The 27,543-nt window shown below is 40.8% G+C and overlaps 1 protein-coding gene across 3 annotated transcripts in view; it reads right to left on the reverse strand.

Annotated features, from left to right (window-relative positions):
- Positions 1–27,543, reverse strand: part of BRF1 (BRF1 general transcription factor IIIB subunit) — a 282,491-nt gene that overhangs the window by 5,643 nt on the left and 249,305 nt on the right. For all 3 annotated transcript variants that reach the window (XM_089522715.1, XM_089522714.1, XM_089522717.1), the window contains 2 exons: positions 13,792–13,843; positions 7,614–7,782 (listed from right to left, as the gene is read on the reverse strand). In XM_089522715.1, coding sequence (XP_089378841.1) covers positions 7,614–7,782; positions 13,792–13,843 — 221 coding nt within the window. The remainder of the gene's footprint in view (positions 1–7,613; positions 7,783–13,791; positions 13,844–27,543) is intronic.

Genomic DNA, 27,543 nt, shown 5'->3' on the forward strand with positions numbered 1-27,543 from the left:
CCCAGTTACAGTTTTGTGTCAGGGCTCCCCTAAGTCAGAAAGATACCCAGTAACAACAAAAAGAGAAAGAAAAATAACATTTTGGAGTGTGTCCTAATGGCCATGCTGGCCAAGGGATTCTGGGAACTGTGGGAAACTTAAGTTTCATGGACACATCTCCCCATTTCTGTCCCATCCTATTTCAGCCTCTACCATGTGTACTTATATTCACTAATATATCCTTTTGCACTGTGATTAAACAGAATCCTTTGGGGATGGAAAGTGCTATATTTAAAGAGCAAATGTAGTCTGGGTATTTGTGCCTCTTCTGGCTGCTCTAGCTAGTAAATCATTTAAATTACAATTACCCTGCTCTAAAGATTTAGAAACACATAGAAACAGGTCAATGTTTTTGATATCTGCCTTTTCCAGTTAAAAAATCAAATTAAAAGAGCTCAGACTCAAGTTCTCAGCAGGCTTAAGCCTGATCTGTTTGAGACCCTTTAAATACAGAGTTCAAAAATTTCTCACTTCCTCAATTTGCATTATATTAAACACCTTCCTCTTCTCATTACACTTTGATGCACTTCCTCCAAAGAGCCTCCTCCTCTTTTCAAACCTATAAGCAACCATGTCATATTGAGAGCCATAGCCAAGGGGGTGCCTGAATCTGGATCTCCCTGGTTTAAGGCCAGAATGCCAACCGTTATGCCATTATGTCTTCCCAAACAGAAGTGTGCATATGTGCCTTCTAGTTGCCTGTTGACTTATGGCAAGCCCATGAATTTCATAGTGTTTTCTTATGGAAGGAATACTCAAGAGATGGCTTTGCCAGTTCCTCCCTCTGAAATATAGCCTATATAGTCACCTGGCATTCTTTGGTGACAGGCAACTTGAAGGCACATACACACACATACACAAAAGGAGATAGCAATCAAAAATAGGGATCTGTACATAGTAGAAGCAGCAATTCAACTAACTGCAATAATGACACAATATTGTATTGATGCACATTAAACATATGGCTATTGTTGCTTATATCGACAGATTTCTGACTGATGCCTTAGTTAATGGTTTGGGCAATAAATGCTGGGTCCTGCTGAAGAAGATCAGGGAAAGGCAATAATGGAGGAAGGCTCTTGTCTCCATGTCCTTCCTTTGGATTTCCTGTAAGCATCTGAATGGCCAGTGTATGAAACAGATGGGCTCTTCTAATGTTCTTCTACTAAGAAGCTCAAATGGGCATAGGCACCTTCACTCCCAATTTGGGGCAGGTGAGGAGAGATACAGTATGACTCCTGCATCCATGAGGGACACAGTCCTAGATTTACTATGGAAATGCAAGTAATAGCAAACAATATTGAAATGAATGACATCCTGGGGGAGTTGACCATGAAGTCACACTGGAGAACCTAGAACCTCCTAGCAAGAAGACATCTCTAGGCATTTCTAGATCCTCCAGCATGTCTCTATGGACAACCTCTGCTGAAAGCACACCACAAAACTGCTTGGGGGACATAACAAATGCCTAGAGAGAGCTTTCCCCCCCCAACATGGGTAAAGGAAACCATGGGTACTAATCCCACAGATATAGGGGTCATATTGTATAAATAGAGTCTCATCCTCACACGCTCATCATGTTAATCAGTGGAACTTGCAAAACGTTTAAGGGCTATCACTACCTGAATCCCCTTTGGCAGGAGTAAGCCATTGTGTGATGGACAGAAGCTAATCCCCCCCTCTTCCCCCCCCCCACATCTTACTGTAAGTTGCTCTCACCAGCAAGCCGAAATATCTCCACTGTCCTCTATAGTCCCTTTCAATATGGTGAAAGGGAGTAAATCATATGACCTCTTCCTGCCATTTTGAGAGGGACTGGGAAGCATTTGGAGCCTGTATAGGGTTCTAGGGTGCTTGTGGAAGTGGGTTAGGTTATTTTAGTGTATTTTCACACATTGGGAGGCTTTCTGTGTGGTTCAGCAGCAAAAATTACTCCAAATTATCCCTGTTGTTTTTTTAAAAGGAGTTGGGGTGCTTTGGTGGTGATAGTGGACACCAGGGGCCACAAGAAGTGGGGCCCAGGGCTACATGTAGTCCAAAAGCTCCACTATGCCCACTCCTGCCCAAGGGGGATTATGAGTATATAAATCCCCCAAATTTTACTTTTTCTAGCTCTAGTTATCAGGACAGATTGTGCAGGCAAGCATACATAAACCATTATTATTCTGCCAGTGATGCGACATGCACTTTGCGAAAATATTCCTACATGCATGTTCCCTAATACAAAGGTATCAGCGTGCTGTAAAATAGAGAGACTAACAATATATTTTGGAAGGATTTAGAAATACCTACATTTGTGGGTGGTGGTGGGAAAACAGTACAGTGACCTTTAACAAGTTTCATACAGTTACTATCATTATCATTATGAGTTTCCTTCAGCAGCAACAGACACGCCTATACAGACGCAGTTCTCAGGGAAAGCAACTCTAATCATATATGCTAGTGAAAAAAAGAGTTTCCTACAGTTTGAGTGATTACTTTCCCCTCAGATCAAACCAGTCTGTTATGATTATTCCACAGACCTCGCACAAAAGTTGAAATCAACATCCACTGCTAAATTAAGGGTGCCAAGTTGCATACGCTACACATAATCAACACTCCAGCACCAGCCTTCTCAGCACGACACTGTCAGGTCTCACAATTAGTGGCTTCCATGTCAAGTTGTTGGCTATATGTACAGATTTATACTGCATTCAGAAGCTTCAATACTGTAATAAAAATGTATTCTCAGTCCCCCCCCTACCTCATGGACACTATATCCCAATGAACTTATGGTCCCATTGCTGAAAGATTCCTTTGGAAAGGAATGCTTATGTGTTTTAGTTATTAATATTATTATTATTATTCTTTATATAGCGCTGTAGATTTGCACAGCGCTATACATAAAGCAACAAATATATAAGAGAAAGCCTGCCTATGGCATACAATGTAATACATCTAGAATACATAGCAATACAGGAAATGGTTCAAAAAACAGGGAATAAAAGAACATCACATAGTAAATGATAATCACGCAATGCCTGGGAACACTTCTCTGAACAGGATGGTCTTTAACTCTGTTGTGCTGTCATCCCACAATGTCAAGCACTGTCTTTCACTTGAAACCACAGACTTGGGTTAATAGTCCTTGGTCACCTCCTTGAATTCTTGAAAGGTCATTTTGAGAATGGAGTCCAAGGTCTAACTCCCATGGAGTTAGAGTAACATGCCCTATTGCTACAGGTGTCAATGCTTATAGAACACTTGCTTTCTCCCATGAAGTGAGTAAGGAGTAGTAGGGGGAGGAAGAGAAGCACCCCTCCTTCCAAAAATTACTAGCCACTGCTAAAGGGAGAAAACGTGACCACAAAAGGGAGGGGGGACTTGCCAACTCTTAAAAGGTTATCAAAGTAATCTCTAGCTACTTTGATCAGCTTGGCTGACCATATTCGTGCAACCAAGAACCACAAAGAGACTCTTCACAGATCACCTGGTCAAAATTACAATCTCGTAATAAAATTAACATCATCCAGGAGTCACTCCAAAGCTTTCCTGTGCCTGAAATCACAGCTGAAGCCTGAACATTATGTGGAAGCACTATATCACTTTTCCATTCAAACTGGTGTTTCATGGCTGGAGCTCAACTGGTAGTAAATGAGAAGGGGTTAAGATCTATTGCTCAATTTGCTGTACTATATACATATGAATTCCTTACTGTGGTTTACTCAGACCCTGGGGAACAACACAGACCAAAAAATCCTCTAAATATTATTAAACTATAATACATGCAGCAATATTATTAGCTTGAAGGCACTTGCTCCAGCAAATGGAAGCATGTTGAACTCGAACAAGCCCATATGGGTGATGAACGCAGTGCGGTGTTTGAATTCTTCTGCTAAGCAGTACTTCTCAAATAGTGGGGCGCGCCCCCCCAGGGGGGGCACGAGGCTCCGTAAAGGGGGGCTCATTTGACCAATTTTATAGACAAATGATACTATTTACAGTCGCGCGGGGGGCGCGAAATGTTTTCTTCTTCCTAGGGGGGGCATGACAGAAAATAATTGAGAAGCACTGTGCTAGAGCAACCTGCCAGTAGCCTTTGGTCAAGTCTATAGAAGACAGATACTTGGCACGTCCCAGCTTTTCCAGGAGTTCGTCCACCCTAGGCATAGGGTATTGCTCAGGACGTGTCACAGAGTTCAGTTTCCTGTAGTCCACACAGAACCTGATCTCTTTACCTCCTTTCTTAGGCACCAATACAACAGGTGATGCCCATGTGTATTTCTCCTATCATCTGTACGCCGACGACACTCAGCTGTATCTGTCCACCCCTGACCTTTCTCCAAGGCTTGAACAGCAAGTTTCTTCTTGTCTGACTGCCATCTCTCAGTGGATGCGGCTTCGGCGCTTGAAGCTCAACATGTCTAAGACTGAGCTTCTTGTCTTCCCACCTAAACCCACCCTTCACTATTCCTTTTCTGTTTCTGTTGATGACACTTCTATTCAACCGGTTCATCAAGCCCGCAGACTTGGCTTCATTTTTGACTCTTCTCTATCATTTATTCCCCAGATCCAGGCCACCGCCAAGGCCTATAGATTCTTTCTCTACAACATTGCCAAGATCCATCCATTCCTCTCAGCCTCTACTGCCAAGACTCTAGTCCATGCCCTAGTGGTTTCGCGACTAGATTATTGTAACCTCCTTCTGACAGGACTTCCTCTTTCACACCTCCATCCTTTAATCTCTGTCCAGTATTCAGCTGCCCGTATTGTCACATCCGCTCGCCGCTTTGACCATGTTTCACCTCTTTTATCCTCCCTTCATTGGCCTTCCCCTTTCACATCCGGTACAAGCTTTTATTGTTGACTTTCAAAGCCCTCCATGGATTGGCCCCTCCTTGCTTATCCGACCTTCTTTCTCCTTACATTCCTACTCGCACCCTACGCTCTTGTAGTCAAGGTCTCCTGTCACAGTGTAGGACTACCACTGCCCTCTCCCGAATTCGTCCCTTCTCGCTTGCTGCCCCTTACTCCTGGAACCTTCTTCCCCCACATGCACACCTTATCACTTCTCTACCCAGTTTCAAAACTGAATTAAAGACTATATTATTTAGAGAAGCATTCCCAGAGGTGAGCCCCTCTCTGACTCAGGAAGCCTCCTTTTAACCATCCATTAAGAAGCCAAGCCCTTCCTCCAGTCGATCTGACTTGGTCCAGGCCTCGGAGGTGGAGAAGAACTGCTGGACCTGATCCCATTCCCCACCACCACTCCCCTCTCCTTTTGTGTCATGTCTTCTTATATTGTAAGCCTGAGGGCAGGGAACCGTCTAACTAAAAGATTGTATGTACAGCGCTGTGTAAATTTACAGTGCTTTATAAATAAAAGTTAATAATAATAATAATAATAATAATAATAATAATGTGCTGCAGGAGGGTCTTCTTTAACCAGCTTCAAAACGGAGTTGAGGACCATCCTGTTCAGGGCAGCGTTCCCAGACATTGCATAATTGTCACTTGCTATCTGATGTTCTTTTGTTGCCTGTTTTATTGAATCATTTCCTGTATTGCTATGTATTTTATATGTATTATCCTACTAGAGAGGCCCCTTCTCCACCACCACTCCCTTTGTGTCGTGTGTTTTTAGATTGTAAGCCTGAGGGCAGGGAACCGTTCAATTAAAAAGATTGTATGTACAGCGCTGTGTAAATTTACAGTGCTTTATAAATAAAGGTTAATAATAATAATGTGTAGGAACATCAAATTCTTAACATACAAACTTAGGAGGGTGAAATTTTTTATGGGAAAGCAGGATAAAAGAGAAGGACAAATGGAAAGTCTGAGAGATAGGAAGCTGGGGAGTGATGGAGATTTAGCAGATCACAATGTATTAGAGAGATGCCACCTCTCAGAAAGCAAGAAGAAAAATGTCAACGATCAAAAATTAAATAGGGAAAACATTTACAGACAAACCACATAAAGCACTGAAAGAGAACATACACTAAATTGCAGATGCTAGTATGGGCATCTGTCATGGGACAACAGAGTGGAAAGCATAATTTGGTGCCTTGTTCAAAAGTGGGAAGGTGAAGTCTCTGCAGAGTCCAAATCACAAAAAGAAGCAAACATCTTACCATCCCCATATATATATATTTGGGGGGGCAATTCCTCTTCATTGGAGGTTTTTAAACAGAGGTTGGATGACCACTTGATAAGGATCCTTTAGTTATGATTTCCTGCACTGATGAGGGTAGGACAAAATGACTCTTGGACTGATTTTTCCTATATTCCAATTCTTTAATTTGAGTTGATAACATTATCATATCCTCCTGTTATGGCATTCTCCTTTTGTTCATCCCTTTCACTGGCTGAAAAATGATCTTGCAGCATCTTTGAGACTAACTGAAAGACAGAAATTGGTAGCACGAACTTTTATAGACTTGAGCCTACTTCCTCAGATGCAGATCCAAAGGTGCTGCAAGATTCCTTTGCATACTGACTTTCCAGACTAACGTGGCTAAGTCTTTGAATAGTTTCACTGCCTCCTTTCACTGAATATGTTCTTTAACAGTTTGCAACTATCTCCCTATTCATGCCATGCCAAAGTGTAGCTTATGCCCTTCCGCTACCTGCATAGGAGAAACAATACAAGGTATGGCACCAGACAAACTCATGGATGATCTCATCGTCATCTGGGATACTAGGATCGGAAGCGCTAGTTCCAACTAGTGCCTGTTCTTGGGCAGATCTGGCCACAGTAATTCATGTGGCCTTATCTACCTTCTAATTAGATTACTGTAATGAGCTTTTATATGCAACTACCTTTAAAAAGAATTCGGAAGCTGTAGCTAGGGCAAAATGCAGCAGCCAGATTGGTGTCAGGCTGCATTTTAGAGACCATATTAACACCAGTCTCACAAGAACTCCATTGGCTTCCAATTTGCATTTGAGCTTAATTCAAGGTGCTGGTGTTGACCTACAAGGCCCTAAACAACTTGGGGGTACGATATCTGAAAGAATGCCTCCTCCCATATGAGCTTGCCAGAAATTTGACATCTTCATAGGAGGCCCTGTTACATGTCCCAACACCTTGTGAAGTTAGGTTGGTGGGTACATGTAACAGAGTTTTCTCTGTGACAGTGCCTTGACTTAGGCTGGCTCCATCCCTTTTAAGCTTCTGGCGGGCAGCCAAAGTATTGCTGTTCCACATGGCATTCAATGTTTGACAGTGCTGTTTTAACTGTTCTATAACTGGACTCTAGGATTGTTGTTCTTTTAGGAGTTTTTAAAGAGTATTTTAATCTTTTTAAAATGTTTTTTTAATCTCTGTATTGTTTTAATTAGTTTTTATTTGTTCATCGCCTTGGGAGCATTTGTGGACTGGGAGGTGATACAGAAATACTATAAACAAACAAACAATCAACAGTAAACCCATTAACCGAATGGAACTTAAGTAAATGTTGACAGAAACAGAAAGATAGTATATACCCACTGATTCAGTGGGAATTTCTTTCTTTCTTTCTTTCTTTCTTTCTTTCTTTCTTTCTTTCTAATATTCCACCATGGGTGAGTCTCTAAATGCTAAAATTAAGGCTTACCATTTCCACCCATTAACTGAAGGGCGCTCACACAGTGGTCCTCCTCTTCTTCAACTTCTTCTTCTTCCACATCCTCCTCATGATTGTATGATACAGGCCCTGTCTCTACCAGTACATTTGCTGGTTTTTCAACTTCTTGGGCTTCTGCTTGAGTACTTGGAAAGACTGCCTGCAAAGGATGAGAAAAATAATTTTATAACTTTTTACCTAACCTTTTGCCTTTGTTCTCACTCTGATGGAGAAATTTAAGTTGATGTGATGTTCAAACGCTGACCAAAGACGGAATTAGGTAAATATTAAAGATACACAGATGTTAACAGGTAGGAAGGTACAAATGAACTCTTAAATGGACAGAGATATATCAGCAAAACAATTTTGGGTCCCCGTTTTTCTGACATTTGGGTTTACTCAGACCTTCATTTTCATGTAAGGCAAAAATATTAAAGATGGGTTACATGTACAATGATGAATAAGGTAATATTTTGTAGCAATTAGAAGGAAGGTCAATAATTCATTATTAAGTTTTGTATTAAAATACTGAATTAGAAGGACAACATCTCACTGGTAGAGCACATGTTCTGCATACCAAGGTCTGAAGTATCTTTAATAAGAAGATCTCAGGATATTACCACTGGAACTACCTTTGAAAAGAGTTCGGAAGCTGTAGCTAGGGCAAAATGGAGCAGCCAGATTGGTGTCGGGGTGCATTTTAGAGACCATATTAACACTAGTCTTACAAGAACTCCACTGGCTTCCAAGTTGCATTTGAGCTCAATTCAAGATATTACCACTGTGGCCCTCTTGAAATTGGAGAACCCCAACTCCCGTCACTCATCAGTGCTTGGTAATGGACTGGATGAGGGGCTATAAGACTGAGTCCAGATGGTATGAAGATAACATCTAGATGGTCTACCTTGTCTGGTATTCAGTCTTTTTCTGGAAGGAGCTGCTGTCTTCCTAAAGCAAAAGGTTTATATGGGGGGGTTGCTTTGATCCAACATTGTCAAAGACACACAGATGACCACCATGACCTGGAATATCTTCTACCCACTCAGTTTGATATATAAATTATGCCTCTATCTATGTTTTTGTAAATGGGGCTGTCCCTGAAAAAAAATCCTAAAATTTCTATTAGTCTAAAAGAGGACACTAGCCAATACAATCATACTGTGGTATGCTTTGCTTTGTGCATTAGCCAAACAGTTCAAAGTACTGGTTTCAATCTTTAATGTCACTAATACTAGGTGACTTGAAGGACCATCCCCCCCCCACCCCCAGCCATATCAAGAGCAGTTAACAACAATAAACCTGTACATCATTCAGAGAGCTTTACTTGAGTAGTTTGTAAATGGAATGAATGAATGAATGGCCAACAGTCAGGGCGATGGAAGCTGTAATCCAAAATGGGAGGAGGGGTTTGACACCAACCCCATCCTTGGGTAAGGCAGAATTGGTCAAGTTTGGGTCAATGATTTAACATTGCAGAGAGGAGCTCAGTTTCTACAAGAGAAGTCCTGTAATGTTCAGTAAATTGAGAAACCATCCAGTCATTGCTGAGGCTGCACACACATGGCTCAGGTGAATCTTTACCAAGTAAGAATCTGATCCCAAATAGAGTGAGTAAGTGAGCAAAGATCAAGACCTCTCTGTGGAGAAGCTGTAGGATGTGACACTGAAAAAGAAATTTGGTAGAAATATTCCTAAATCAGCCATGAAACATTCACAAGAAGCTGCGTCTCTGGGGCTTCACTGAAGAGATGACAGCACCCCACAGAGATCAGAACCAACAAGGGAAAGTCAACACTACCAGGATATTATAAAGATATAGAGGTATTATTAACTCTGGGGAGTGTTTGCTGTTCTGCATAACAACCATACTTAAAAGGCAGCCTATGATTTTAACAAGAGGTGGTGTACAGACATGCAGGTTCATATTTGGGTTTTTTGTTTAATAACTGTCACCACAATGAAGCCACAAGCATGGCAGGAGGAGGATATCTCTCCAACAGAAGGAAGGAAGGAAGGAAGGAAGGAAGGAAGGAAGGAAGGAAGGAGTGGATGGTGTATGCACAATAAAGCAAATGGGTGTACATGAGCTACAGACTCAATGGGCCACCAAGTTTAAACCAAAAAGACAAAAGGGGTTCAAGAAACAGATGAAGGTAACTAGGAAAATCAATCTCTGTTAACCCAACAGCTGCTTCTTACAATACCTTATTAATCTCTCCCCCCTCTCTTGCACACATTTTTATCAAAAGTGAAAGGAAAATTATTTATGGAAAGGGCCACATGTTGCTTTGAAATAAACACTGAGTATCAGGCTGGAAAATACTGTATCAATCTCCAGCCGATGCTCATCTTAATGAGACGCCACAATCAGAACAACGTTTTGCAACCATTAACTGCACACTCAAGCATCAACAGAAGTAGGATTAATCAAGGGTGCACAACTTACACAATCAGGACCACACACCCTTGGCCACTCATTATGTGGCCCCTAAAGCCACTTTCCCCACCTCATCTGGTGAAGAATGGAGTGCATTAGTTTCTGAGATGGTTGTTTATCCACTGTCTGTGCCAGAGGGTAAACCACTGTCTCAGTGGAGGTTTCTGGGTAATGAGAGTGTGCCAAAGTTGAGTATGCACATGTGGGTATGCCATGATGTGCATGGAGGGGAAAATGTGTGTACCTATATGTATGGATGCATAAGAGCATGGAGTCTCTGGATTGCCAAACAACAGTCGATGCAGATCTTTGCAAGCTCTGATCTTGAATCCTTGGGTCCCAAACCAAGCTATGACAGCTGTGTTCAGATTTGTTCTGTGAGACATCAGATTCGTTCACTTAATATTTATTTTTAAAATATTTTATCCCAGTCTACATCAAAAAGATTTGAGGGCATTGCACAAGTGCAAAAAAGTTAAGCTAATTTCAAATAATAAAAATAATTTAAATAGACTAAAAACATATTAACTAAAATTACACTGAAACAGGTTTAAAATATTAAAACAGTTTTAAAACCATGTAAATTAGCATTTTGAGATAAATCAGTGGTACCCAAAGATTTTAGTAAACAGCCATGCTTTTACATGGCACCTATATGAAACAACATTGGTGCCCATTGGGTTTCTGTGGGGGGGGGGGGAGGGCATTTCACAATTGGGGCACAAATGCTGAAAAGGCCCTTTCCCATGTCCTCACATAATGTATTGATCCTACAAGTGGGATACAGAGGTGGATCCCCCTGGCCCGGCACATATAGAGAGAGGCACTCCTTCAAGTACCAAGGTTCCAAGCCATTTAGGGTTTTAAATATCATCATAAGCATCTTGAATTCAGACTGGAAGTATATTGGCAGCCAGTTCAATAGGCATTATATGATGTCTATATGGTACAGTTGGCCCTCAATATCTATGGATTCCTTATCCACAGATTCAACCATCCACATTCTAAAATTATTCCAAAAAATATAGATTCCACAAGGCAAAGCTTGGTTTTGCCATTTTATGTAAGAGACACCATTTTACTATGCCACTGTATTTAATGGGACTTGAGAATCCATTCTTTTTGGTATCCGCAGGTGATCCTGGAACCAAGGGCTCACTATATTTCTGATTTCTATATATGGTTGTGAAATCTTGGCTTTGAAGAAAAGCTCATATGAAAAAAAATCAACTCATTTGAAATGTGGCACTGGAAGTGAGTTCTAGAGATACCAAAGATTGCCAAAAAGATATATATATATATGGGTCCAGGAGCAAGTCAAGCCTGAATTCTCCCTAGAAGGCAAGATGACTAAACAAAGACTGTTGTACTCTGGAGATATGAGAAGATATGACTCATTAGAAAAGACAATAATGCTTGGTAAGATAGAAGACAGTAGGAAAAGACAAAGACCCCATGGATAGACTCAATTGAGGAAGCCACATCCCTGAGTTTGCAAGACCTGAGCAGAGCTGTTGATAATAAGGTGACTTGGAGGTCTTTCATTCATAGGGTCACAGTAAGTCAAAGTCGACTTGATGGCAATTAAGAACAACAATATGGGATTGCAGTCAAAGCAACTTTGGAGGACTCATCCACTTTTTCAGGGCAACCCCCCCAGAATCTCAACAGTAGAAGGTCAAAGGGATCGGAACCTTTTCCTTTCATGTTGGTCTTTCTTGTTTTCCAGAACAATTACGTAACTCAAAAACTCCAGCATACCACTGCAGGGAATTCAGGTATCCAAAGAAACAGATATAGCTGCAGTAGTAAAAATGGCATCCCAATTTATATTAATTGTTATGCCAGGAATTTCCACCTGCCTTGAACATTTACACAGTAGAACGGCAGAATTTAAAGGAGCTACAATTGAACCATTATTTTAAAAATTACACAACCCTAATTAAAGCAGGCCCTTCTTCCAATTATCATGTCCATTTCCCAAATGTCTCTGAACTAAAATGTGCAGGTTTTTCTAATGAGGACAGCATGAAAAGTAAAAAGAAGAAGAAAAAAAGAAAAGAAAAGACAATCTATTTTCCCAGACATCACTGACAAACGCTGTTTGGGGAAGCAGAGATGGGATGGAGAATCCCTCCCTATTCACATGCATTTTAAATATGAAGATGTTAAAGACTTTATTTAGGTAAACATCCTGAAATGGTTTCTGACAGACAACTCAAATTACAGCTGGGCTTTAAAAACTTGCATGAAAATTGCATATGATTTGCCTTGTGTAAAAAAAAAAAACAACAACAACAACAAAGCCCTGTGAAAACCATACTGAGCCATTGGCAAAATTAAGTAGCCAGATTTTAAAACAGTGCAAGAACAGGTGACTTTGGGAGCAGGAATGGGGGATAAGAAGGAAACACAATCTGCAAATTAGTGGCAATCATTTAAGACTCAGACAGGCAGACAGATGTAGTGTGTGTGTTCTTTGGATCTAGTTACTTATGATATAATACAAAATGGAAAGCAGGCATTTGGTTTTACTCAGCCATGTTTTGGACCAAAACACATTTGTGATTCATAGTGCGAGAAGGAATCAGGGGTCATCCAGTACCAGACTCTGCCCAACGGAGCTCCCATGGGTTAGTCTGTATAATCTAGATCAGAGCATGACAAAAAAGAGAAGGCAGATATTTGGAAGTAAACAGAGCAAATAACTTCAAAGGACCCATGCAAGAAGCTAAGCAACAAGCTTTGGGTGAAAGAAAATGCCCAGATAATGGCCGTATGCACTCAACTCTAAGTTGACCTCATGTGTAAGATGACGGCAAGTTTTGGGGCCAAAATTATGGATGTTTATCTGACCTGTCAATAAGTTGAGGGTAAAACTTTGGGGCACATAACAAATGATCTGAAGGATAAAGCAAAGGAAAACAATGAGAGAATGTGGGTGGGGTGGGGGTGTCAGTATTTTCAGGACAGATTACGGTCTTGCCTTTCATCAGGGAATGATTCCTTTTAAAATAAGAGTTAAAATACAGTATTTATATTGACCTGTAGATAAGTCGACTCAGGTTTTTTGAGTCAATTTTTTACTAGAATTTCTAGACTTAGACATAAATATATTCAGTAATTCAAGTCCAAGATACAGTGATCAATCATACTCCAGACAGATCAAACCCAGCTACTGAATCACTCCTATGAGAAATCTCACTGTGTCCCTGTTTTATAGGTCCCAAAAACTCTCCATTTAGAAAACCAGAATGCACAACCGCCATTGTTCTTCTGTTTATTAGTGGTGATTCTGCTTCCTCTTCAGGTTTCAAGGCAATTTCTCCATTTACAAAAACCTAAGCAACATCTCAAATTTTAATCTTTAGTATATGTAACACAGAATCAGTGTAGTATAGTGTAACGTAGCGGTTTTAGTGTTGAATTAGAGACCAGGGTCTTGGAAACACACTGGGTGATCTTGGGTGATTTTACACACTCTTAATCACAGAGGAAGCCAGTGGCAAATTTCCTCTGAACAAATTTTGGTAGGAAATCTCATGATAGGGTTGACATAAATTGAAAATGACTTGAAGGCACAGAAAAGCAACATACATACATATATACATAGTATAGCATAAAATAAATGTGAATATAACATAACTGGAGATAGTAAAATAATACATTTTATATGACTCTCCAGGTAATGGGAATATTTTTTTTTTAAAAAAAATCAAACCAATGCTGTACCTCTTCAGTTGCTGGCTTTTTTGCTAGTTGTGTTGAAATCAAGGGTCTTAACCTGGGGTGAAAGAAGAATTCAAGATGTTAGACTGTTGAGATAATACAGAAAGGTTGTCTACCTAGCAAATATAAAATAACAGGTTGGGTCTGCAGCCGGGGGGGGGGGGGGGGGAATAATCTCCACAAAGAAATATGAAGCCTGCAGAAAATCAAATGAAAACTGCAGGAGAAAAAAAGATCAGGTTACAGCAGCTCAGTAAGAGATTACTACTAATGAAACCCTGGCCTTCTCCATCAATACCCAAAATCTTGTTGGATGAAGACTCAGGTTCACCTTGAATCATGCTCCTTTTAATTGTAAAAGGTCTAAATTATTTACTCATTTATATATATATTTAAATATATTTTTATTAACATTACTTTAAAACTAAAAATCATTTACTAACAATGCATTTTCCTGATTCATTTACAACAATAAATTCTCATGACTTCCATTAGATAAGTCCTACTGTACAGATTCCTTATTGTTAACATAAATACCCCGTTTCCAAACTTGGATCACACTCTTTTCTGTGCATATATGCCTATCAACTGAAAATAATACTTCATGCATCTGAGAATGTGATCTGCAGCTTATGAGTCATACTAAATTTGCTAGTCTTAAAGTGCCTGTGGCCACCATGGCTGCAGGAATTTGGGAATTGCGATCCAAAAAAAGTAACAGCATTATTTGGCTGTATGCTTCTTCCCCAAGGATCATGTGGCTGCTCAACAAAAGGAGCAGGGCTGTTGATAATAGGGTGACTTGGAGGTCTCTCATTCATAGGCTCACCATAAATCAAAGTCAACTTGACAGCAGTTAACAACAACAACAATGCTCCATTAAACGCCTGAGTGGTCCTTACTCTCCCCTCCCTGAAGAACTATCCAGTTGTTTTCATGGATAACACAAACTACATTTCTTCTTTAAGAACCAGGTGGCTGTTTGACTAAGTCCAGTTTAACTTAATTCTAAATAAATAATAACAAAATTGTTTGCTCCACAATGTAGGGTACTTTACAAACTGTTGCTTGCTGAATGAATGTGTATGTGTGTATATATATATATATATATATATATATATATATTCTCTTTTAAGGGGGAAAATTACTTTGCTTTGAGGAGACAGACCCAGGTAATGTGTGAAGAGCTTAAGGCTTTCATTATCTCTGAATATTAAAATTCAAAGACCTGGCAGTGCTGGAGGTAAGCACATTTTCGAGCAGCATTAAGATGCTGAACAGTTGACAGCCCAAGGGAGTTAAAAGAAGGTGAATGCTCCAAGGGCACTCTGCGGTTATAGATCAAGCTTTCCTAGCCAGCTTAGTATCTTTGGATTCCAATACGCCTGGCCAACATAGCCGATGGCACCCTGAAGACACAGTTGTGCTTTTGTGTAGCGATCCCTTTTTGGTGTTAATATTGAACTCTTAGAAGCAGACAGATATATGACCTTCATTCTGGGGTGGCCTAATAAGTAATTATAGAGCCACATGTTTGAGCCTATTGCCTGTTCTTTTCACTACTCTAAAATGTATTAACAAAACTTTTAAGCATTTTCCAGAGGCTCTTTTCAAGGTAGGGTTGCAGGGGAGGGCGAAGAATTCTGATGTCTTGAGGCTGCGAATATGCAAAGGGATGATTGTGCAGGAGGTTATTACAGCCGTATTTTGTATATATTATAATTACAGTAAGCCTCCAAGGAAGGGAACAAAATGCATTGAAAATAATAATTAAAAAAAAAAGTTTGAGGAACCAGTTTTATCCTATTTTCCCTATACTTCGATTCACTGGATTGTCTCGTATGCTATCTGTATACCTATAAAGAGCATCTAAGATGTTCCAGACATTCTACTGGAACACGTTGTTTTATTTTCCATTAGGTGCAATGTTCTGGTTTTAAGACTCCCAAATTCCATTATCTGAATAAACATTATTTATTTATTCTATGCATTTGAAAATGGTTTCTGACTGGAGTTCTATTCAAACTTTCCTAAGAATAAGCTCCACTCAACACAGCAGAACTCTGTTAGTTGCTGCTGCAGTTTTAACATTTACTGTTTGTTTCTGAGTCACCTTAAAAAATGCAGAAAAGATTTACCTCCAGTCTAATGGTCAGACAGGGAAGGAACCACAAAAGAATATAGTATCCAAAGCCCCACAAAGACATGATGACCCATTGTAACAAACACCTGTCAAGTTTCAGACAAAATCATCCATTGGGGCCACTGAAACAATCTGTTTTCTGTTACTTGAATTATGCTTAACTTGCCAATACGTAAGCTTGCCGTCCTAATATCTGTTCAAGGTAACCAATATCCATAATTTTGCCCTCAATTTATACATGAGGTCGACTTATAGTCGAGGATATATGGTGCATCCAAATAAAAAAGCATGAGTATAGCAGAATTTAAAGATCTTAATTTTACAAGTATTAATTATAGTGATATAACGCTGCAACCAAAGTGTGCTGAAGGTACATGGCATTGGAGGGGAAACCACATCGTCCAAAAATACCCTGAAGATTTGCTCATCCTCCAATTAGGAATAAGCTGTTGGACATGCCCACAGGGAAACAGGAGTCTGCCGACATTTGTTTTAGAAGCAAGGCGAATGTGTTTCACCTGAAAGTAGTTAGGTTATAGTAGATAAAGAAAATACTGTATGAAACCACCAGGAAAGTCACAAAGAACTTGTGGTGCAACCGTATTACTGACTGTCAAAGAATCACTGCACACACTTATTTTTGTATTTCTATTTCAGCCCTTAGCTCACGCCAGATGAACTCTCATTATGGCTTATATGGTGATAAAAACAGGCAAAAATCTACAATACAAAGGTCAAGTTAAGAAGAACAGCTAAAAACATCAAACCCACAACTTGTCATGAAGCTATTTTTTTTCAAAATTTTTTGTATAAATGAATTATTTTATTCACAAAGCATTTTTATGAATTAAAGGTGTCTAACTGGGTTATTTCTGAAGAGCAGATGCAGCCTTTGATGGCTGTGGGATTCTGTGAGCTGTGGTCTGCCAAAGTAATTTCCAAGTTCTGGATGTGACCAATGGAGTCTAGCATCTCGTTCTTCACAGAGGTCAACCAGGTCCCTCTAAAGCTGTCTACAAGCAATGTGTTCTGCTGCTATTGTTCTTCAGTGGTTGGCAATTACTGTTGTGCAGATACTTAACCTGGAGGGTCTGTTTAGCCATTATGGATAATAGCCATTGATAAGCAGCAGTGGTTCCTCTTCCCTCCTCCTACCTCCTGGGAGTGGGACCCCAGCAGGGCCAGATTTGAACCTCATCCCCACCTTTGTTCTGCTCCTCACCTAGTCCAAACCATGGTGTAGCCTATAGAGACAGTGCCCCAGACAGTTGGTTTCTGTCCACCTTCCTTAGACCATCTACCCTTTCAAGGTTATTCTCAAGCAGAATCAATTACAACATAAACCTGCGCTGAGCAATCTCAAACAGATTTCAAGTCCCAAGGATGGGTACAGAGGCTGGTAGAAAGAGGGGATCACATAACATTAGAAACCCCAGGTGTGAAGAATTGAGCACTGACAATAATTTCATCAACTTCTTTGCCTTCCCATGATAGGGTTGCCGTAAGTCGAAAGCAAATACCGAAAATTATCTTTACAATTTCAATTCTATATACACCTCAACGTGTAAATATAATTTTTGAACATCCTGTACTTTGCAGGGAAACAAATTGATGAAATAATTGTTAGTTTGGTCCAACTGTATATAGAATTGAAACTGTAAAGATAATTTTTGGAGATTTTATTTTTTTCTTCTCTCTCCTCCACTCCCCGTCCTTTTTTTTTAAAGAGGGGGAAATAATTTATATTTCTTGACTGATCACATTCTCTCAAGACAGAGATTCTCCATTTTTACTGTACATGATGTGCAGTAAAAGTTTTCATTGTAGTGTGCTTCTTTTTAATGCCACAACTGCCCTAACCTCCTTGTAAGAGAATAGCTTCTGGCATACCAGCCATATGGAATCGTAAATTACCAGCTGCCATGGCTACAAATATTGGCTCCTTCTGACATTTCATTTAACCAACAAGGGCTCAGATATTGCAATGTGCCATCACAGCTGTTTTCTAGACTGGCATGGGAACAGACACTGATGTTCAAGCTCCAAAGTTCACAGAAGGGAATGGTCCAAGTTATTTTATCCAACTTTGTTACAGGCATGTATTCCCACAGTCGGCGTAAGCTACATACATTCCATTATTCAGATTTTTGGGTTTTGCTTTTTTTATTGTGGCATGCAGGCCAGGGAGAATATTGACAAGGAGCAGGAAATTCAGGACAAAGAAAAGGAAAAGAAAGTTCATACACACAGCATGTAAGGCATTTTTAGAATCTTCTGCTTGAGATGTGGTGCTAATCACAAGCTTAGGGTGGTTGTAAAAGGGGGGTAGACGAATTTGCAGTGGGTAAGGCCACCCAAGAGCTATTAGCAATAATAAGACAGTCCAGCAACAAAACACTGTCATGTGCCTGTTTGGGTCTAGCCCTTCTTTCGTGGCTTCCTCCAGGATCCTGCACTGCACTTCCTCCTCGGTCTCTGCCAGCATGGCATAGTAGTTTGAGCATTGGACAATGACTCTGGAGATCAGGATTTGAATCACGGCTCGGTTATGGAAACCCACTTGGGCAAGTCACACTCTCTCAGCCTCAGAGGATGGCAGTGGTAACCCCCCTCTGAAGAAACCTGCCAAGAAAACCTCATGATAGGTTTCCCTTAGAGTCACCATAAGTCGGAAATGACTTAAGGCATGCAACAACAACTCTGCCCCCCCATAAGTAATTAGTATTCCTTCCCTATATTTTTCAGGAAAAGGGCTTCATGGGAAGAAAATGGGGGGGGGGGGAATCTGTTTCCCCTGTCATTATTTTCTGTTCCCCTCCTCCAAGCCTTCAATGGGGAGATGTCCATTTTCTTCTCTTAAGATTTTAAAATTATTCTGCAAATCTTTAGGTATCCCCAGCTTCATCTGCTGCCTGGATCATACTGTGTTGGGAAGTGCTACTGAGTTCCCTGTTTTTGCATACCAGGTTAAGACCGGAATCCAGTTACTCAAATAAGTGTAACTTTGCACTATACGATGAAACTAAATTCAATTGCTTGTCCCACCTAAAGCAGACCCACTGCATGAACTACTGGATGATCCCAAAGTTGGGATCATGTCAGGGCCAAGTCAAAACCTTTTTAAATTAAATCTTTTGAGCGTAGCTGATTTTATCCAGCCTGTGCATGTGCTATGGGTACATTATTTAAAACTGTTTTTAACAGGGTTTAATGTGACTAGTTTTTTAAACTGATTATCTGTTTAATATATTTAATCTTTAGTACAAAAGATTGTAGTAGTTTGAGCTGGAGACCAGAGTTCAATTCCACACTCGGCCATGGAAATCCACTGGGTGACTTTGGGTGAGTTACTTTCAGCCCCAGAAAACCCCGTGATAGACTCACTTTAGGGCTGGCATAATTCAGAAGCAACTTTTAGACTAGAGAGAAGCTCCAGAAACTAGGACATGAAGCAATGGATTCAAACTACAGGAAAAGAGATTCCACCTAACATTAGGAAGAACTGCCTCATGGTAAGAGCTGTTCAACAGTGAAATATGCTGCCTCGGAGTGTAGTGGAGTCTCTTTCTTATCTGTCTATTTCAGTAAAATACAAGATAGCCTCAAAACAGAAACAAGCACAATATAAATAAGAAAATTGTTCCCCATAAATTAATCGACTCAAAATATATCCAATTCATTTAAAAATTAAGAGTTTTCAAATAAGCTATTAACAAAATATTGGCTGGTTGTGCCTGTTTGAAAGCTATGTAAATACACCCATCAACCATGCTATTTAACTCTGAAAGCTGACAAACCTGACATTCTCTTGACAAAGCGTAATGGTAAAAAATTTGTCATCCTGTCTATTCACCATTGAATCTGCTTAGCTCATGTTCTCCCTTCAATTGAGCTGTAGAAGATAACATCTAGGTTTGTCCTCTAGCTTAACAACTTAAAAGAAGATGCAATATAATAGATTCTGACAGGGCTGAAGAGTGCATAAATTGAATTGCCAGAGTGAGCAAAATGCCCGGCAAAGGAACAACAAGGAGCTTGCTGTGGTAAACAGCTGCTTTTATTTGCTTTGATTTTATACGTAAAAGTTAGACCACACAGACATCCTAAGGGCTGCCATGACACATAAGTTAAGACCCTCCATTTTGCAACGCCATAAGCACAGAATTGCAAAAGGAGGAGGGAGAGCCATGTACAGCCTTGATCTCCTTGGGAAATGGGTGGGTGAGAGAGAAAGAAAGAAAGAAAGAAAGAAAGAAAGAAAGAAAAGAAATGCTTCCAGGACATGGTTCTAAAGTCTGATGATGATGATGATGATGATAACAATAATAATAATAATAATAATAATAATAATAATAATAATATTTATAGCCCGCCCAATCACAAGGAATCCAGGCGGGTTACAACAGTAAAAATAAAGATAATAAAATAAAATACAATAAAATTAAAGAGAGCGAAGTGAGTACATTCACAGTTAGGCCTGATGGAAGTTGGGCCTCTCTTTTTAATTTCCTCCCAGGTCTGATGGTGATGTCATGGAGGGAGGGCTCTTCTTCTTGAGGCAAGGATTTTATTTTAATTAATTTTAATTTAATTCTTCTCATTAAATTTAAGAGAAGAATTGGTGGACAGAGTGACATAAGTCACAGTAAATGGGGAGAGGAACTAGGTAGGGAAGGCCTGCCGGAAGAGATCCGTCTTAAGAGCCTTCTTAAAGGCTATAAGAGTAGAAATGTCGCAGTTCTCCTTTGGCAGGTCATTCCATAGCTTCGGAGCTGCGATGGAAAAGGCCCTCTGGGTGACTGAAGTTAGCCTAGATTTTATTGGCTGAAGTAGATTCTTCCCCGAGGACCTTAGAGTGCGGGACGGACAGTATGGAAGTAGGCGATCTCTTAAGTATTCTGGACCCAAGCCATGTAGGGCTTTGAAGGTAATCACCAACACCTTGTACCTTGCCCGGAAACTAATTGGCAGCCAGTGAAGGGATTTCAAAACCGGTGTTATGTGATCGGTACGACGAGTACCTGTAATTAACCTGGCTGCCATATTTTGTACAAGTTGAAGTTTCTGAACTTGGCACAAGGGTAGCCCCATGTAGAGCGCATTACAGAAGTCCAATCGAGAGGTGACCAGCGCATGTACAACTGTTTCAAGGTCTCCCTGCTCCAGGAAGGGGCGCAGCTGGCGTATCAGCCAAAGCTGATAACAAGTGCTCCTGACTGTCGCATCTACCTGAGCTGTCAGGTGAAGCGACGAGTCAAGGAGCACCCCTAAGCTGCGGACAGAGTCTTTCAGGGGAAGTGTGACCCCATCCAGAACTGGCTGACATAATTCCATACCTGGGCTTGGGTTTCCTATAACAAGTACCTCCATCTTACCTGGATTCAGCTTGAGTCGGTTTTCCCTCATCCAGTCCATTACCGCCCCAAGACAGGCATTCAGAGGAGAGATGCCATCCATAGACACTGCATCAGTTTGAGACATAGAGAAATATATTTGGGTGTCATCAGCGTACTGATAACATCCTGCCCCATGTCTCCGGATGATTTTTCCCAGCGGCTTCATGTAAATGTTAAACAGCATAGGAGACAATATTGCACCCTGGGGTACACCAAATTTTATCTCTCTTTTAGAAGAGCAACTGTCTCCTAGCGCCACCATCTGGAATCTGCCTGAAAGGTAGGACCGGAACCACTGTAGAACAGTGCCTCCGATACCTAACTCTCTCAGGCGTTTTAGAAGGATACCATGATCTAACTGAAGTTCAAGCTAACCTGTGCAGAGCTGTATGTTGAAGGCCAAGTCTATAGTGATCATATATTTTAAAAAGTGAGCATGCAATTTTTAAAGAGGTGGGGAGCCTGACTTCCTTATCTATTGTTATTATTATTATTGTTGTTGTTGTTATTAACCTTTATTTATGAAGCGCTGTAAATTTACACAGCGCTGTACATGCAATATTTTTAGTTAGACGGTTCCCTGCCCTTGGGCTTACAATCTAAAAAGACATGACACAGAAGGAGAAGGGAGTGGTGGAGGGAAAGGGTAAGAGGTCCAGCAGTTCCTCTCTACCTCCGAGGCCTGGACCAAGGCAGATGGACTGGAGGGAGGGCTTGGCTTCAAAATGTAAGGTTAATCTTCATCCAGGGAAAATACATACTCTCAAGTAGGATAATACATATACAATACATAGCAATACAGGAAATGGTTCGATAAACAGGCAACAAAAGAACATCAGATAGTAAGCGACAATTATGCAATGCCTGGGAAGGCTTCTCTGAACAGGATGGTTTTCAACTCCGATTTGAAGCTGGTTAAAGAAGTGATGGCTCTTGCTTGTGGGGGAAGAAGGTTCCAGGAGTGAGGGGCAGCAAGTGAAAAGGGGCGAATCCGGGATGGGACAGAGGAAATCCTGGGCTGAGACAGGAACCCTTGACTACCAGAACGGAGGGCCCGAGTGGGAAGGTGAGGAGAAAGAAGGTCTGATAAGTAAGGAGGGGCCAGTCCATGGAGGGCTTTGAATGTCGACAGCAGGAGCTTGTACTGGATGCGGAAAGGGAGAGGGAGCCAGTGAAGGGATGCCAACACAGGGGAGATGTGGTCAGAGCCACATGTCATATTGAGGAGAGAGCAAGCTTGTTTTCTGCTGCTCCAGAGACTAGGACCCGGAGCAATGGATGCAAGCTGCAGGAAAAGAGATTCCACCTCAACATTAGGAGGAATTTCCTGACAGTAAGGGCTGTTCGACAGTGGAACACACTTCCTCGGAGTGTAGTGGAGTCTCCCTCCTTGGAGGTCTTCAAACGGAGGCTGGATGGCCATCTGTCGGCGATGCTTTGATCTGGATTTCCTGCATGGCAGGGGGTTGGACTGGATGGCCCTTGCGGTCTCTTCCAACTCTATGATTCTATGATTCTATGAGTGGTGGGTGGAAGTAATAACGCGTGCAGCTGAATGCTGGACAGAGATTAAAGGACGGAGGTGAGAAAGAGGAAGCCCAGCCAGGAGGACGTTACAGTAATCAAGTCGTGAGATCACTAGGGTTACTCCCCTACAGTGTGCCTCCTCTGAACTGCTTTTTTCTCAATCTCAGCTTAGCCCAGAAAACAAAGCAAGGAGTGAGTGTGGAAGAAGCCTTATAAAGATCAGAAATAACCACAGGGATAGTTCAGCTCTCAACTTCAACACAGCCCTTTTCTCTACACACCTTCCATATCTCTATCCTGGTCTAAGTTTAATAAGGACAGACTAGGACTTAAAAGAAAATGGTTAAACTGTCAGCATATCTAGTTTGATACTGAATGCAATCCTCAGTTTAAGATTTTTTTAAAAAGAATTTCTGAAAACCAAAATCTTTGTCATTTACCTAGCAGCATCTTAGTCCTCCTAAGAGATTCAAAGGGATCTTGCAGCACCTTTTAGACTAACTGAAAGATAGAAGTTAGTAGCATGAGCTTGTGTAGACTTGAGACTATTTCCTCAGATGTATTTGCATTTGCAGTATCTCTAGCTGATGAAAGATCCCTTTGCATACTGATTTTCCAGATTAACACAGCCATCTTTGAATTCTCATAAGAGATTATAAGTATATTCTACTATTCTGAAAACCAAGGTCATGATTCCCAGATTCTTGTTTGCAACAGATCTGCAGGAACTGAACTTTCCTGATTTTTTTTTTATATTAGGAAGCACTAGAGTACTTCTACATAGTACTATACTGAACTTAGCCTACCTCTCCTCTCCTCTCCCTTCCCTTCAGAGTTTTTATGTTTTTTTAAATTTAACTCTCATAAGGACCCAACCCACACTCTGCTGTCACAACAGCAGTTGTCAACCATTTCCACATTTCCTTACAAGACCATACTGGGAGGGGAAAGATCTTCAGCCCAAGGCTCAGACTGCAACTTGGAAAATCTTTCAGAGTCACATGCCAACAGTGGTCACACCTGGGGCCAGTATAAACATCAAGCAATAGCAGTCACGGGTATACAAAGGAAGTGGTGAGACCCAAGGGAGCACTCTGTGTGCATGTCGATGTGTCTGTGTGCCTTCAAGTTGCCTCTCATCTTATGGAGACCCCATGGATTTCATAAGGTTTTCTGAAGCAAAGAATACCAATTGTGATGGTTTCTAGGCATCACAAGGGAACGCTATTGCCTGGCACTTCCATTGAGAAATTGTGTCCGTACACTTCACAAAATTTATAGAAAAACCTGTCTGCATCAGAAGCACATTTTAAAGCTTAGCTATGAGAGAATCTTTCAGACCTAATAGACAAAACAAAATATCTTGTCAGAAGATTCCACATGCATCACACTAACATCCATGACTGCTCTCCTTCCACTCTAGCTTCATTACCTTAACCACTGTTTGCATCTTGCTTCCAATCTCTCAATATCATTTAAAAGTTCCACACTGACCGAAGGAGAAATATACTTTCATCTTATACCTAGGTGTTTAATGTTTTACATTCAAGGAAGAACTTATGTTCTCAAATCACACTAAAATTATGTCAACGTATTCTTCCATGAAAGAAGGGTCAGCCGTAGTGCTTTTAACCTTTTACTGCTTTCACCAGCAAGGTTACCCAATATTTGCCTTTTGGGTAAGTATGTGTGTTTGATAAAACTCAGGCCTCATAAAAAGATAATAAGGAGAAAGATGAAAAGGGAAGACATCTAATAACCATCCATCTCCTCAAATACTGTAATTAACCAAAGGGTGATGCAAGATTTGTGGTGTACTGTTTTCTAACAAAATCACATCTATGTTTTTGTTATTTTGTTTTCCCTTTCTTAAACTTATTGCTATACATTGTTTGAAAAACTGGATTTAAAAAAAAAGAAAAAAGTGGATGACATTATGGTGGCACAATTCTGCTGTGTGCCATAATATTTATAATATAAGATAATATTTAAAATTAGGAACCTCTTACCATTACAAGTCCATCCATATGCATGTGTGAGTTTAAAGAAACAGTTGGAGGGGGAAAAACTACCTGTTTATGGTATGCTGCAGATTAAGGGACAACCTCCACAACCATCTGGAAATGAACACAACTTGGACTTTGTTTTGTGATTATCCCTCATGTCTAATTATAAGCCATAAATCATTCCTTCTTGTTTTGCCATTCACAGCAGCTGATTAAGGCAAATCTCTTATTTAAAAAGCAAACAGTCCTCTAAGTTTCCTGGCTAAAGCCATCTAATCAGACTGCTTCAAAGCACCACCCTGGAAAAATTGCTTTTAACTATATTTGAAGACCACGCTTACTCAATAGAGAATTTTTTTAAAAAATACCTTTAACGTATAATATTGCCATACTATATATCAGGGACCAGTGCCATCAGTATACTGTTGACAACCAAATCTATTTCTCCTTCTCATCAAACAGAAGAAGCCATTTTGGTTCTAAACCAGTATCTGGCATCGGTAATTGGCCAGACAAAGGAGAACAAACTGAAGCTGAATACAAATAAGACAGACGTGCTCCTAGTCAGCTCAAATGAAGATCAGGCAATAGGGATCCAGCCTGTGTTGGGTGGGGGTACACTTCTCCTGAAGAGACAGGTTCATAATCTGGGTGTACTGCTGGATTGAGCTCTGACCTGCAGGCCCAGGTTTCTTCAAGGGACAGGAATGCTTCTGCTCACTTAAAGGTTGTGCATCAACTGCACCCATTGCTGGAGACTCCAATCTGGCCCCGGTGACATATCTCTTAGTTATAATCTATTTGCATTACTAAAGTTAGCTTTAGAAATTGAAATGGTTACTGTACCTTGGATCAAACATTGATCAGAATGGAGACTGCAGTCAGGAAATCAGAAGAAGATTAGGAATGGGAAGGGCAGCTATGAAAGAACCATTCAAGAACATAAAGAGTAAAAGTGTACAACTGAACATCCAAGCCACTGTATTTCCTATTGCCAAGCAAGGATGCAAGAGCTGGATGGTGGAAAAAGCGGATAAGAGAAAACCAATTTATTTGAGATGTGCTGCTGAGAAGAGTGCTGAAGATACGTGGACAGCCAAAAAGACAAACAAGTTGGTCCTTGAGCAGATACAGCTAGAACTCTCCCTGGAAGCCAAGATGATCAAACTGAGGGATCAAACTGAGGCTGTCGTACCTTGGCCACATCATGAGAAGGCATGACTCATTAGAGAAAACAATAATGCTAGTAAAAGTGGAGGGCAATAGAAAGAGAGGAAGACTGCACACCACATACTAGACTCAATTAAGGAGGCCACAGGCATGGGTTTACAAGACTTATGTAGAGCAGTGAAGGATAGGGAGGCTTGGAGATGTCTCATCCACAGGTTTACCATGAGTTGGGAATGGCTTAAGGGCAACTAACAACAATATTTCCAGAATACACTAAAATAAAAATATACCAATATATAGCACAACTGGCTGAAAACAATAAATGGCTCCAAATCCTCCACAGGATGTTGGCACCAGTCCATTCTGCAACCACACAAAAGAACCATGACTGTATTCTTGGCACAGCTTGCTATTATTAGTCTTTCTAATAATAAAGTGAATAGATTACATTCGAACCAGCCCTAACTGACATATGGGGGAGGAGTGTCCTTTTTGGCCTCCACAAGGTCCATAATTCCTTATCACTGGCTGTGCTGTGCGGAGATGATGGGAGCTGGAGGCTAAAATATCTGTAGGAACAAAGGTTCTCCACCAATGGGATACAGGCTTATCAAGGCTCACTTCTATGTCTGCTAGTTGTCCCAGTGCAAGGCAGTTTACTTTTTGCTCTGATTTCCTTCTTAACACCATACAAGCGCATCTGCTATCAAACTCTTCAGCTCAGATTAAAAAAAAATACACACTGCTCCACTGCTTGTAAAAATGGTTTTCTCTGGTTGCTCTGCCTTGAGTGATTGGTTAGTTGGGGTAGATAAAATGCAACCTGTGGACTACATGTACCCAGTCTGTACAGTCCTTTCTTTCCCTTGCAGCCTTTTTCACTGACTGAAAACTGATTTTAGAGTTTTTTTGTGGGTTTTTTGGGCTATGTGGCCATGTTCTAGCAGAGTTTCTTCCTGATGCTTCGCCAGCATCTGTGGCTGGCATCTTCAGCCAGCATCTTCATCATTCTCTGAAGATGCCAGCCACAGATGCTGGCGAAATGTCAGGAAGAAACTCTGCTAGAACATGGCCACATAGCCCGAAAAACCCACAAAAAACTATGGATGCCGGCCATGAAAGCCTTCGACTTCACATTGATTTTAGAGGGTTTCTTAGCCTCCCAAAGCAGTTTTTTTTTAAAGGGGGGGGGGGGTACATGAAGGCCAAAACAATAAAGAGAAAGGTGATTCCTTCTCCCATTTCTGCTGGAAAATAAATTTCTCTGCCTCCCAAATTCCAAATAATGTCTTCTCTCAGGCTGTTTGTGTGCCTGAAAAAACAGCTACATGTTTTCTAATGCTCACGTTTTCTCTGTCTCCTCCTATACTTTTATCCTCTGCTGGGATCACATTGCTAGGCTGCTGTAGGATGCCAGCTAATCTTCCCTCCTTCCCCATCATCCTGTTATGGCACCTAGGTTATAATTACAAACATGCCCACACTGATCCAGAGCACGAAACCACCTGGCACA

This window comes from Sceloporus occidentalis, unplaced genomic scaffold (assembly GCF_023333645.1).
Source record: "Sceloporus occidentalis isolate IW3139 unplaced genomic scaffold, rSceOcc1.0.p SCAF_4, whole genome shotgun sequence".
In the NCBI taxonomy this organism is placed as follows: domain Eukaryota; kingdom Metazoa; phylum Chordata; class Lepidosauria; order Squamata; family Phrynosomatidae; genus Sceloporus; species Sceloporus occidentalis.